The 12,375-nt window shown below is 35.7% G+C and overlaps 1 protein-coding gene across 7 annotated transcripts in view; it reads left to right on the top strand.

The window, feature by feature from the left end:
• The window catches only part of RBMS3 (RNA binding motif single stranded interacting protein 3), an 864,792-nt gene that overhangs the window by 721,932 nt on the left and 130,485 nt on the right, over nucleotides 1-12,375 (top strand). For all 7 annotated transcript variants that reach the window (XM_030812232.1, XM_030812235.1, XM_030812230.1 and 4 more), the window contains exon 8: nucleotides 10,667-10,713. In XM_030812232.1, the coding sequence (XP_030668092.1) occupies nucleotides 10,667-10,713 (47 nt within the window). The remainder of the gene's footprint in view (nucleotides 1-10,666; nucleotides 10,714-12,375) is intronic.

The following is a 12,375-nucleotide window of genomic DNA, read 5'->3' as shown; positions in this document are numbered from 1 at the left end:
ATGTTGTCTGCAAACAGGGATAGTTTGACTTATCTTCCTGTTTGGATGCCCTTTATTTCTTTCTCTTGCCTGATTGCTCTGGCTAGGACTTCCAATACTGTGTTGAATAGAAGTGTAGAGAGAGGGCATCCTTGTCTGGTACTGGTTTTTGAGAGGAATGCTTCTGGCTTTTGCCCATTCAGTATGATGTTGACTATGGGTTTTTCATAAATGGCTCTTATTATTTTGAACTACATTCCTTCAAAACCTTGTTTATTGAGAGTTTTTAAGATGAAGTGATGTTGAAATTTATTGAAATTCTTTTCTGTATCATTTGAGATAATCAAGTGTTTTTTGTCTTTAGTTCTGTGTATGTGATTAATTGCATTTATTAATTTTCATGTGTTGAACCAACCCTGCATGCCAGTGATGAAGCCTACTTGATCATGGCTTTTTTTTTACAGCATTTGACTGTCACTAGCTGTTACTAATGCTAATGTAAAGTATGTGCTTTGGGGCATTCTTAGAAGTGAGGGACAGAAGACACACTCAGTAAAATAGCCACCTTGTCTTTAGTTGAATCTGCTCTTAATGGTGCATCCAGCTCATTAAATATTTGACCAGTCACCAGTCAGCATTCTTATAAATATGAAAACGTGACAATGCAGTCTGGGCACACAACATTTCTATTAGCTTTGAAGGCATATGGGGTGCAATTGAATTTTATAATACTGAACAGTGGAAACTTGATATTTCAGAGACATAGAATTAAGCCACTAGATATAAAAATAAGGAGAAACTGAAGCACAATTCCTAGAAAATAGTATATCTAAAGAATTATTTGGAAAACCTGGTAATACCATCTAGACTCAGAATATCTTAGACCATTTTCCAAGGTAAGGGCATCATCTACATAGTTTATCACTATTTTCTTTGTTTATACCACAGTGCTTGGCAATTCGTTGTCCAAATTTTTATGTTTAAGATGACCTTGAAAAAAATTAAAATATATCTACCAACACTGCCAGGTTCTGCAAATAGTCTTTTTAACCTTAAACTGGAGGAGATTCTTTACATCTGTGATCTTGAAAAGAGTTTTTGGCCATTATGATGCATGTTAGCACTTGCAAGTTGGTTTTCGTACTTTGCACACCAGATATGGTTGTATTTATTTTATATGCTTTATCTACAATTTAGAGAGCAAGCTCAAGGTTAATGGAACTTCTAGTCTTAAAATAAATCTTTTTTGGCACAAGAATTTGAATTCTCAATAATTCAGCATGAAAACTTTCTTATTTAGTTAAGTGTTCTATTTTAAAGGTACTAGGCCCAATATTTACTAACCTATGATCACTAAGGATAAAAAGTAAGTCATGTAAATCCCTGCAATAGTGTAAGTTTGGATTAATGTAATTGGTGATGAGCTTCAGTCCTCTGCCTTGCCTATGTTCTCAGGGAATAGGGCGGTATAACACACTTAGGTTCTTGGGGCGGGGTTGGCAGTGGGAAATTTAGGAAGGACTTAAGGCTGGGAAGATTACAGCAAGTAATTACAAGTGGAAAAGTTGTCGGCAAATATCCATGTACCATGATTGGGTCTCCTGACCCATTCTCCATGGATCAAGACAACTATATGTGGCACCTACCAACTGGGAGATTTCTGGAGTTGTTGGTAGTGTCCTGGCCATCCCAGCCTGCCACAAGATTCAGAATTACCCCCATTAATGTTTAAGCAACAGTTTACAACCTCCAGGTAACATCAAACTATAACTGGAACCTGAAAGAATATGGGTCAATTAGCCAAATTCCTGGAACTCTCCTCTATCTAGCTGCACAGGCTCATCTTAGTAGCAATCTCAAAGTTATATATTTTTCATCCTACTTAACCATATTATGGTGGGATTTAACAGTATAGGTACTACATCATTGACTATAAGACACCATTGATTAAAGATGAAATATTACTTTAAATACCACTAATAAAAGAAAAGGAACTTGACATACTATAAAATGCTATCAATTATCGTTTAAATCCCAATTTCACAGATATTAAAATGTGAAAAAAAAACCTGTGTCTTGGAATCTATGAAATTCAGCCATTTAAATTGAGATAAAAACAGATGAACCTACATAAAATATGGTAACACTGTTTTGTCTTTTTTATGGTATCAATTAAGGATTAATTTAACTTTGGTTTTAATGACAAACTCAGATTAAAACATTTTTTCCAAGATTTTGAGACCTTTAGATAGCTATATTATATTATACTTTTCTTCTGCTTCTCTTTTAGCCTAGCATTTTCTGTGCCATAGGCTTTCTCAGGCTTCCAGTCTTAGTTCTGATGGCATCTTTCTATCTTGTCCTTCTTTATTGCCATACAGGGAAAAATTCTGCCTGATAGCACTATGTTAGCAAAAGCCAAAAAGAAGAAAGATTGTGAGGACATAGTGCATGTAAATAACAATATTAAGACTCCCTTTGATGTTCTTTTCTCAAACATAAAGAAGTTAATTTTCTCTGTTCTCTGACCATTTTGCTATATTTAAAGTGATAAATCCCCTGCATGTTATTTGCTTGATTTTTGAAAAACTTCTTGAAGCTGTCAAAATGACTTTTAATAGTTTTTCTCTTATCCTGATTCTAGGCCAGTAATTTCATGAAGAAGGGCCCCCAGGTTTTCAGCTTATTCTAATTCCTCCTAGGTTCCTGCCTGTAATTTGTTTTGAGCCCACATCATCAGGAAGGTCTCTTAGCAATCTCAGTAATAAGCTTGCTTCCCCCTATCCCTTTGACCAATCAAAGGCTAAAAAAAATTATCTTTAGAAGTTCAGCTAAGTCAAGCTGCAGCTTTTCCAAATTAAATTTTACTAACAAAATGGAAAAAAAAGCTTAAAAATATTTTCAAATAAAAATTTAAACTTCAAATTCAAACATTTCTTTAGGTGATTTATTCATGTATTAATTCATTTAACCAACATTTATTGAGCCTCTGCAATGTCCCAAACACTGGGCTAGAAAGAGGAGATATCAAGATGAGCATGACTAGCTGGGAGACACACATGGCAAAGCATGGTCATATTAGCTTCCACCCTGGGTCATGGGAGCAGGACAAAGGCAATAGTTAATGCCTTTAATGCCACCTGGAGAAAGAGCTGGCTTTAAGAGGCTATGACATCTTATCTGAGGCTGAAAGAATAGAATAGAAATATTCCCACAGACAGTAATGGAGAATTTCCAGCCAAAAACCACCCTTGCAAAGACCCAGGAGTAATGCTCCAGGGCAAGGTGAGTGCATGCCTGAGTTTGGTGAAGGGTGAAGTCTAGAGGTGAAAAAAAAAGATGTGGAGACCAACAGGTACAAAGGCACTTGAACATGAGATTTCTGTGGGCCAGATTTTATCTGAAGGTAACAGGATGCTGCTGAAAGGAGGACCATAATGTGGTCAGATTTGCCTCTCCCAAGAGCAATTCTCATAACACAATGGTGTGACTGATGGATTGGAAAGAGGTTTTGAGCAAATATAGGAGAAGATATTATACCAAAATACATTCATAAACACCCAAACAAGAGATGATAACTTGTAAGAAGGCAGTAATTATGCATTGAACTTACTAGTTAAACTTGATGATAAGTGTCTGGAATTCAGGATAGAAACTTGAGTTTGAGACAAACATTTGGGAATCACCAGGAAATAAATAATAGTTGGGATAAGAAAGTGAATGTCGCCACTGTATTGCAGTAAAGGAGAGAGATAAAACCCCGGCCCTGAGCACTCTGGCATCTCATAGGCAGTTGGGTCAAGTAACACTGAAGAAGAAATTGCTTTCTGAGAGGTCAGAACAAAAATAAGGCGAGAGGATCACAGAAACCAAGGAAGAAAAATACACTGGTCAAATGATGCAAATGAATGTAATTATTATTTGGAATCAAAGTAATCCTTGGATTCAGAAATTATGAAAATTAAAGAGTGTAGTGTGGACCATTTCACAGGTTGGTTGGAACCTTTTATAGAACCATTAGCCCAGATATTACTGTCTTATCTCAGACTTCATAGACCTTGGGAATTTCCCTATTTATGATCTTATTTGTAGTTCATCTTCTCTTCAAGAGAGCAAATAACTGCACAGTAGCCTAAGGAGCATCCCTTTAGCAGGTGAGAGCAGATAACTACTGTACATGGTTGACTGCCTCTCCTGGTAGAAACAAACCATTCAGTAGTCCCCTGACTGTGCCCGAGTTGTTCCCCAGTAAAATTCTACCACTTGACTCTTATGAAGGTCAGAAGGTGATCTGCACATATCCCCTTTCAGCAAGTGAACTAATAAATTGCCCTCAGTTTTGCTCTAGGCATATTTTTTCCGAGATTAGTTTCTCCCTTAACAGGAAGAAGGTTAAAAACTCTTTATCTGGCCAAAATATTGGCTTAATGTTGGCCATCTAGTACCGTGGTCCTCATCATTTTTGGCATTAGGAACTGGTTTTGTAGAAGATAATTTTTCCATTGACAGGGGTGTTGGGGATGGGGATGGTTTCAGGATGAACCTCTTCCACCTCAGATCGTCAGGCATTAGTTAGATTCTCAAAAGGAGTGCACAACCTAGATCCCTGTAACGTGCAATTCACAATAGGGTTCCCAATCCAATAAGAATAGAATGCCCCTCTGAAATGACAGGAAGTGGATCTCAGGCGGCAGTGCTCGCTTGCCTGCTGCTCACCTCCTGCTTTGCAGCCCAGTTCCTAGCAGGCCATGGATGGCTACTGGTCTGCAGCCCCGGGGTTGGAGACCCCTGATTTAGTAGGTTTCTGATCATTGATGATTTTTATTGGTTTCTGTGAATATCTTAGTTATATACACTTTTAGTATCACATAGGAGACCCTCAATTTCTCAGCCAGTGTGTAGCCATTTGAATTTCTGAATTCTTACTGGTTTCCACTGCTAGAAACACTATATCATTTTCCCTGAATTTTCTTTCTTTATTACTGACCTCCTGCCCATTCTCACCTTGACCCTTCTGGTTGTAGCAATCCCTTTCTGTCCTACTTTTGTATTCTACTGACCCAGCAAAGCTAAATGCACCCTGGCATTTTCAAGCTTTCCTCTGAATCAGGCCTCTGACCTATATATATTACTTTCATAAATGACATGCTCTTTATTCCCTCTTAAAAATTTTAAGACAAGTCATAGAAGACATAATATGCTTTATAAATTAAAGGATCCCCTTAGCCCACATTATGGAAATATTATTACATACAACTTTTAAAACTCAAAAGTCATGCCTGTAATTCCAGTGCTTTGGGAGGCAAAAGCGGGAGGATCACTTGAGGCGGGGAGTTTGAAAACAACTTGGGTAACACAGTGAGACCCCATCTCTACAAAAAAAAAATTTAAATAAAATTAGCTGGGCTTACTGGTGCACACCAGTAGTCCCAGCTACTGAGGAGGCTATGGCGGGAGGATTGCTAGAGCCCAGGAGTTTGAAGTTACAGTAAGCTTATACTGTACTCCAACCTGGGCAACAGAGTGAGACCCTGTGTCTAAAATATTTTAAGTAAAAATAAAAATAAGTCAAAACAAAGCAAGAAAGGCAAAAAAAAAGTTATTGTTATATTACCCCAGTATTTTAACATTTTGTTTAGATTCATTTTTAGTTTTATTTCTAGTCAGAGGTATTTAACATATTTGCTTTCAACACATATTGTACACATAATTTTGTATCATGACTTGTTCACTAAAGGTTTCTAAGTAGAAATACTAGCAAATAAATATGAGCAAAGTTAAGTTAAATTTTACTTCAGTAGCAGTACCTAGATGTTTATGTCATAATAATTTTAAGCCCCTTTTTATACATAATTTTTAATCAACTTATTTGTTATTGAATTTTTAATCATAACCAGTCAACAGTTGTAAATATTGTTAAAATTGGCTGCAAGAAATAAACACTTTAAATATAACATCCAGAAAACAATACTATATTTGTCTTTATTAGCTTCTTGGACTCAACTTGTGCTAATTCAGTGTACAATATTTAATAAAATACTCAACATTTTCTATACATTTGTTAAAGTGTTTTAATTCTGATTGTAGAAGACTAGAAATCTTTATAGTTGTTTGTTTGTAATTTACCCAATTATGTATCAGGCCAGACCTTAAGAAAAGGAGAAATATTAGGCTAAAATATCAATGTTTCATTTGTCCAGGAACTTCAGTCTGTATCAGTTTGTATAAATTTTGCTGCCCCCAATTTTTTGATCCCCATTTATCTTGCAGTCTAAAAATACTTTCAACAATGATAAAAAAAAAAATCATTCAGGCCATCATCATGTTGGCTTTGTTACAGTCAATGATTCTCTGCTCCTCAACTAAGACCAAGCATTGCAGTCTAGGGAATCTTTCTGAAGTAGCAATGCCTGGTCCCTAATGTGTACTCTTTAAGCAGTATTTCCACAATTATTACCTCTTGATATACTCTAATCATTTACAGTTACGAATATCAAATAGCTATCTCCTAAGTCAACTGATTTTTCTCAATGAATTTATTAAAAATAAAGATGCATTTGTTAAAAATAAAAACCCCCTAATTATTCCAATATACCATTGAAAATCTTTTCTTCTAAAATATTTAGGTCCTATAGTAAAAATCCTGTCTGGAAGACCTAAAATGTCCCATTATGGCTGAAATACTAAATTAAAACTTAACTGTTGTTGAAAAATGACAAAAATGCCCCATTTTATTTTAAATAAACTATGAATGTCTCTATTATACAAATAATGGAAACCTGAAAAATGGAAAATATTTCTGAATCTAATAAGTCCTTTTTGAAAGTAAGTGACATGATTAAACATCACTTTTCCACATACATGGTGTGACATTTTCATTTTGTTCCAAGGTATTTTACTTTTTGTGTGACTCTTTAGTTTGTAAACATGCCATAATATTTAGTGACTATATAATGATGATTTCATGGTTCTAGCTTAGTATAAAGGTAGCTCGACAGAGCAGCAAAATCGATTTCATTTTTTCCTTTGTGGAAAGAGACAAAAGGAAATTGAATGAAAAGTTTGCATTAAGACCATATTAGAATTATGACTCAACAATCTGTTACACATGAAGTGGAAACCAGGTGTATCCAAGTGTTAGTTATTGTGCTATTATATTCAGCCAATGGGTTAAGTTCAAACAACCCTTTGCTTAACCCATGCCGTGTTGTTACCCACAATGTTCCAAATGCATATGACCTGACACTATCTCTTGTTGTCTCCTCTTGCCAAAGGTACTCAGAGGCAGGACTGTCCCTAGGCAAAATCGTGAAGTAGGTGAATCTTGTATTCATTCCCTACCCTTTTGCAATGAAAATCTCACCTTAGATTCTCTCCACCTCCCTCTCCCAAGGTACCTACTCTAGTTACTCATTCCTCTGGATTTACCCTCTGTTTTCCAGGGAGCTCATGCTAACTCCTGTTCCCCAATCAGTCTTTGAGTATATAATGTCCCTGCTCAGAAATACTCAGTAGCTCCCCAAGAGGAGCTGGGCAATCAAGATCCTCCATCCTTACCTTTTGAGTCTTATTTCCCACTCTCCCCTCTACATGTTCTACTGAAAATAGCTCACTCACCTTTCCATTTTTATTTGCACACCTTTTTTTCCATAGTACTCCTTTTGCCTGAGCTGGCCTTGACCTCTCATCTCCATCTGTGGAAACTCTCCTCATCTTTCAGGGCTCTGCTCAGCTGTACTTCCCTACATGCCTTATCTGATCACCTCCAGCCTCTCTCATCTGCACCCCATCCATACCACTCATATGGCACTTAACACATATTGCTTTGTATTGTAATATTTATGTATGTGTCTTGTCTCCAGGCACTGTGCTGGGCGCTTTACAAGCGTAATCTCTTTTAAATTTCACAACAATCTGATGAGGTAGGTATTAATAAACCATTTAAAAGTTGAGGAAACTGAGGCTCGAATAGGTTAAATAATTTGCCCAAAGTCACACTGCTACAAAGAAACAGAGCTAGAACTTGAACTCAGGTCTGTCTTATTTCAAAACATATGATTTCCACTGTACCCTACTGACGTCAATTCCTTTCCATCTTCTGAAATATAGGATGGGGGTTTAAGATGAAGAAGTAGGTCAACGTAGATTTTTTCCTTAACAAATGTGTGTTGAACAAAGAGAGTTTATTGATAATTACTGTATTCCTAGCTAGAATCGATTGGTTAGCTAGAATCTATGAGGAATTCAAGTAAAATGCAAGAAAAAATTCTTAAGTGGCCAGAACAGATAAGCATGGCATAAAAAGAATGTTCAAGACAGTTTGTAATTCAGGAGGGGCTAGATAGCATTGGTCTCTCTGAGCACCGTAGGAAAATAAGTACAACGAAAAAGAAGTAAATGTGCAGTTGACTAGGGAAGGCTTCCTATAAGTCCCCAGGACTTAAACAATTTGAGATAATTAGTAGACTGAAAATATGACTATCATCCTAAATCTCTCATGCACTAATAATATCTCGATTGAATGTAAAGCTCACCTGTTTCATTCTGCCTGCAGTGCTGCATCTTGGATAAATTAGGGGAGAGAAGCTTAGTGTTCCTAAGAGGGAAATATAATTCCAAATGGACAGCTTTTACAACTGCCCTTTCCAGTGCCTGAGACCAGAGAGTTTCAGCTAAGCCCTAGACATCTCCATTCTGTGTTCAGCCTAAGGCCAACCTCCAGCCAGTCCTATGGCAGAGGCTTCATCCTGGGAAGAATTTAAACTTAGAATCTTTGTTCATCTTGACACCACTATCTTTTTGCCTCTCCCATGGCAAAAAAACAAAAACCTTTCTTCTTTTCTGCTGTTGTATTCTATTCTCATTTCTCAGTCCCCAGCTTGTCATATTATCAGTTGCATATTTCTTTAACATGAATGAGATTCTTAAATTTAAAGAGGTCATGCAGTTATCATTAAACATGTGTTCTCAGTGCACCTCCGTTAACTTCTGACAGTCATTTCAATTCTGTTTGCAAACTCCGTTTCAATTTATGTATGTTCCCTTTATACCAATTCCATTCATATGTGGCTCTACACTTTTGTTCCTCATACCAATCTTCATAATAATTTAAAATTTATTATTTATGGAAATAATGCATGCAATCTAAGCTTGAAAGCAGCATGCTTTCATCAGGCCCTCTGTTAGAAGATTGAGAATTTTCTAACACATCAGGCCCTCTGTTAGAAGATTGAGAATTTTCATGTCAATTATAAGCTAAATTTGAGGAATTCAATGAGCTCAACAAGAAAACCATCCTCAACCACAATGGAAACATAAAAAAACTCAAACGGGAAAGGTATTTTGTTTTCTTTAAAATGTCTATGGTTTCTTATCCTTTACAAAACTCTTCATAGCGCATCCACTTTTTTTTCTAACTTTTTATTTTGAAGAATTTATAGACTCACAGGAAGTTACAAAATAAATGTACAGTGATGTCCTGTTTACCTTTTACTAAGTTTCTCCCAACTGTTATATCGTAAGTAATTATAGTACACTATCAAAGCCAGGACATTGATGTTGATCTAATTCAGTTTTAAATTTGAAAAAAGAAAAAAAAATCCACCCTAAAGATAACTTGGACAGTTTAAATTCCATTCAACATTGTAAGCATCGTAAGTATTAACCATGCTGACAGTCTTGGTAAACAAAGGATGGTATGCCCATATGGCCACAGAGAAACTTTCCCCATATTGTTGGATACTGATACTCAGGTCTAATTTAATTCTTGGGCCAATGTCATAGCCGAAATATGGAAAGGAGCCCATATCGGAAGACTTGGGTTGAAATCTGGTTCTGCCTCCAAATGTGTGACCTTGAGCAAGTCACTTGACCTTTCGAAGCTTCAGTGTCTTCATCTATAAAATGGAGAAAATACTCCTCCTGCCTACTTCATAGGATTGTTGTGAGGATCAAATGTGATGATGTACATGAAGGAACAAGGTAGACTGTGAATCAGCACTCAGGAAGTTTATACTCTTTTCAGAAACTATATCCAGTTATAGAGAAGTGTACTTTTTCAGAGGTGGTCTTATTCCTAAAAACAAAACATAACTACCTCCTTATTAGCCATGTGTTCCAGAATTTTATTCACATGTAAATGACCTCCCCTTTCTATCACTCTTGTTAAGATAAGAAATAGTAATATATCAAACAAGCACTCTAGACTCATTACCTACACACCCCTTAGGCATATGGTCTATTTTTAAATAAATACTTTTTTAAACATTTTCTTCTTTAAGATTGAATGCATTTTAAGTAGCTTTTATTTTTATCCTAACTGCAGGATTCGTTCTTACTTTTTTATCATGCCATGAGACGTACAATAGGTGTTCTTGACAATAGTGTGAAATTATAAGAATGTGAGGTTAGACAGTGGATATTTTAAGAAATAAAAATGGAAATCATCCAAGCTGCATTGTTTCTTGGTATGTCTGAATATATAATATAAACTCCCAACTCACTGGTATATTCTGGTTTGTGGATAGTAAAAATGCTAGTCTTGGCAGTAAGGGTAGAGATATACATAGCAGAAAATAAACTTAAATCATGGAAAGTAATGATAAGAGTCTTTGTGTGTACTAAATGTTTTGGGCACCACAATAAAAACGTTAAGATTTGTTTTCTTCCCTCTTCATCCTATATACAGGCTGGCATGGCTTTGACCTATGACCCCACAGCTGCCATACAGAATGGGTAAGTAGATCACATTTTCTCTATTTTAATTGTGAATAGATATTTGAGTTCTGAATCAACACCAAAGAAAAATGTTAAAATTTGTTTTGCTCATTTTACATCCTTAAACACAAAGTTTAAACCAAGCATTTTTCATCATTGTAATTTTTTTCATCCTATAAGTTATTCTGACCTCCCTTTCTCACAAGCCTCTGCCCACATTAAACCCTGTTCTCTCTCCCTCCCTCCCTCCCTCTTTCTCTGTCTTTGGAGAACAGGTAAAGCTAGGCTGAGAGAATAATAACTCTAGAGTTAGCTTTCAAACACTTTTTGGCGTGTGCCCAAATCAATTTATTCTTTCTTTCTGGTGATCAGGGGAATGGTAATGGAGGAAAGTCAAGTTAGTAACTCAGGTGATTGCATCTTCATTTTCATAAGCATCTGGAAATTTGTATCCACCTACTTAGAACAAGTCATATAGCTTAAACTTCCTCCTCTGAAAAACAAGTGTGGAACTACATGGCGTGGCAACTCTAAAATTCTCTGACTTGTAAATATCTTTCATTGAAACTTTCTTCTTACTTCCTAATCTCTTTGCTTAGGCTGTCTTGTAATTGACAATAATTATTCTTTGGTTGGTTGCTTATTTCTTTTCACTGTCTTTTATTTTGGAATTCTCCATGGCTTTCAGTTGTCTGTCTTTCAGTCTTATTATAAAGGCCTCATTGAAGATCAACATAGAGGGTAGAATGAATGGAACTTCATTTTCTATTTTGTCGGCTGCCTCTAAAGAAAATCTGTGGGATATTGAAAGTATTTAAATAATTACCTCTTATTCTTATATTATTCATTCAGGCAGTCATATATTCAGTCATTCAACAAACATCCAGTAAGTATCCCAGGCACAATGCTATGTTCTATAGATTTAAAAAAACAATGTATGGTATGAGACCCTTTCCTTCAAGAGGCTCACAGTCGACTCGTCCATGAAAAAGTAAACATTAATGGTAGACTAGGGTAGGAGTATAGTCCTTTGTCCTTGGGTTGATTAAAATTTCCCTCTAGAAGTGAAAATTAAGGATACCTTTTCATATATCCAACAGGCATTTACTTATTTCCAACAAGGTGCTATAAACTCAGTGTGTAGAAAGAAGTAAAGATATGGAGAAGAAAGTCCTCTAGAATTATGTTATATAGTTGGAGATAAATAATTAACTCAAAAAGTAAAAAATAAGGCATTATATATTAAGTGATAGTGACTGAAAATAGATGTTATAATAGAAAGGAATGACATTTATCGAACACATATTATGTGCAAAGCACTTTGTATTTGTAATTTAGTGGCACATGGTTTCAAATGAATACATGTGATTACAATTATAAATTTATATTGGAAATTTGTACAAAGGAAAATAGAAACAATAGTTCAAAAAATACCTGTATGCCCAGTAATTGGATTCAATAAATATTCATATTTTATAATATTTTACCTGCATGCATATGTATGCACATGTGTGTTTTATATATACATATGTATCTACCTATCTAGAGTATGTATTATGTATGTATATACATATCTACCTGTCTATAGTATTTATCTATGTATCTACTTGTAAAATGTACCTTGTTGCCCAAGGCTGTATGCCAAGGATTAGGGATGCAGCAGTGACCCAGACATAACTT

This window comes from Nomascus leucogenys, chromosome 4, assembly GCF_006542625.1.
Source record: "Nomascus leucogenys isolate Asia chromosome 4, Asia_NLE_v1, whole genome shotgun sequence".
Lineage (NCBI taxonomy): Eukaryota > Metazoa > Chordata > Mammalia > Primates > Hylobatidae > Nomascus > Nomascus leucogenys.
The sequence above is the reverse complement of the archived record's forward strand: the minus strand, read 5'-3'. Positions and strand labels throughout refer to the sequence as shown.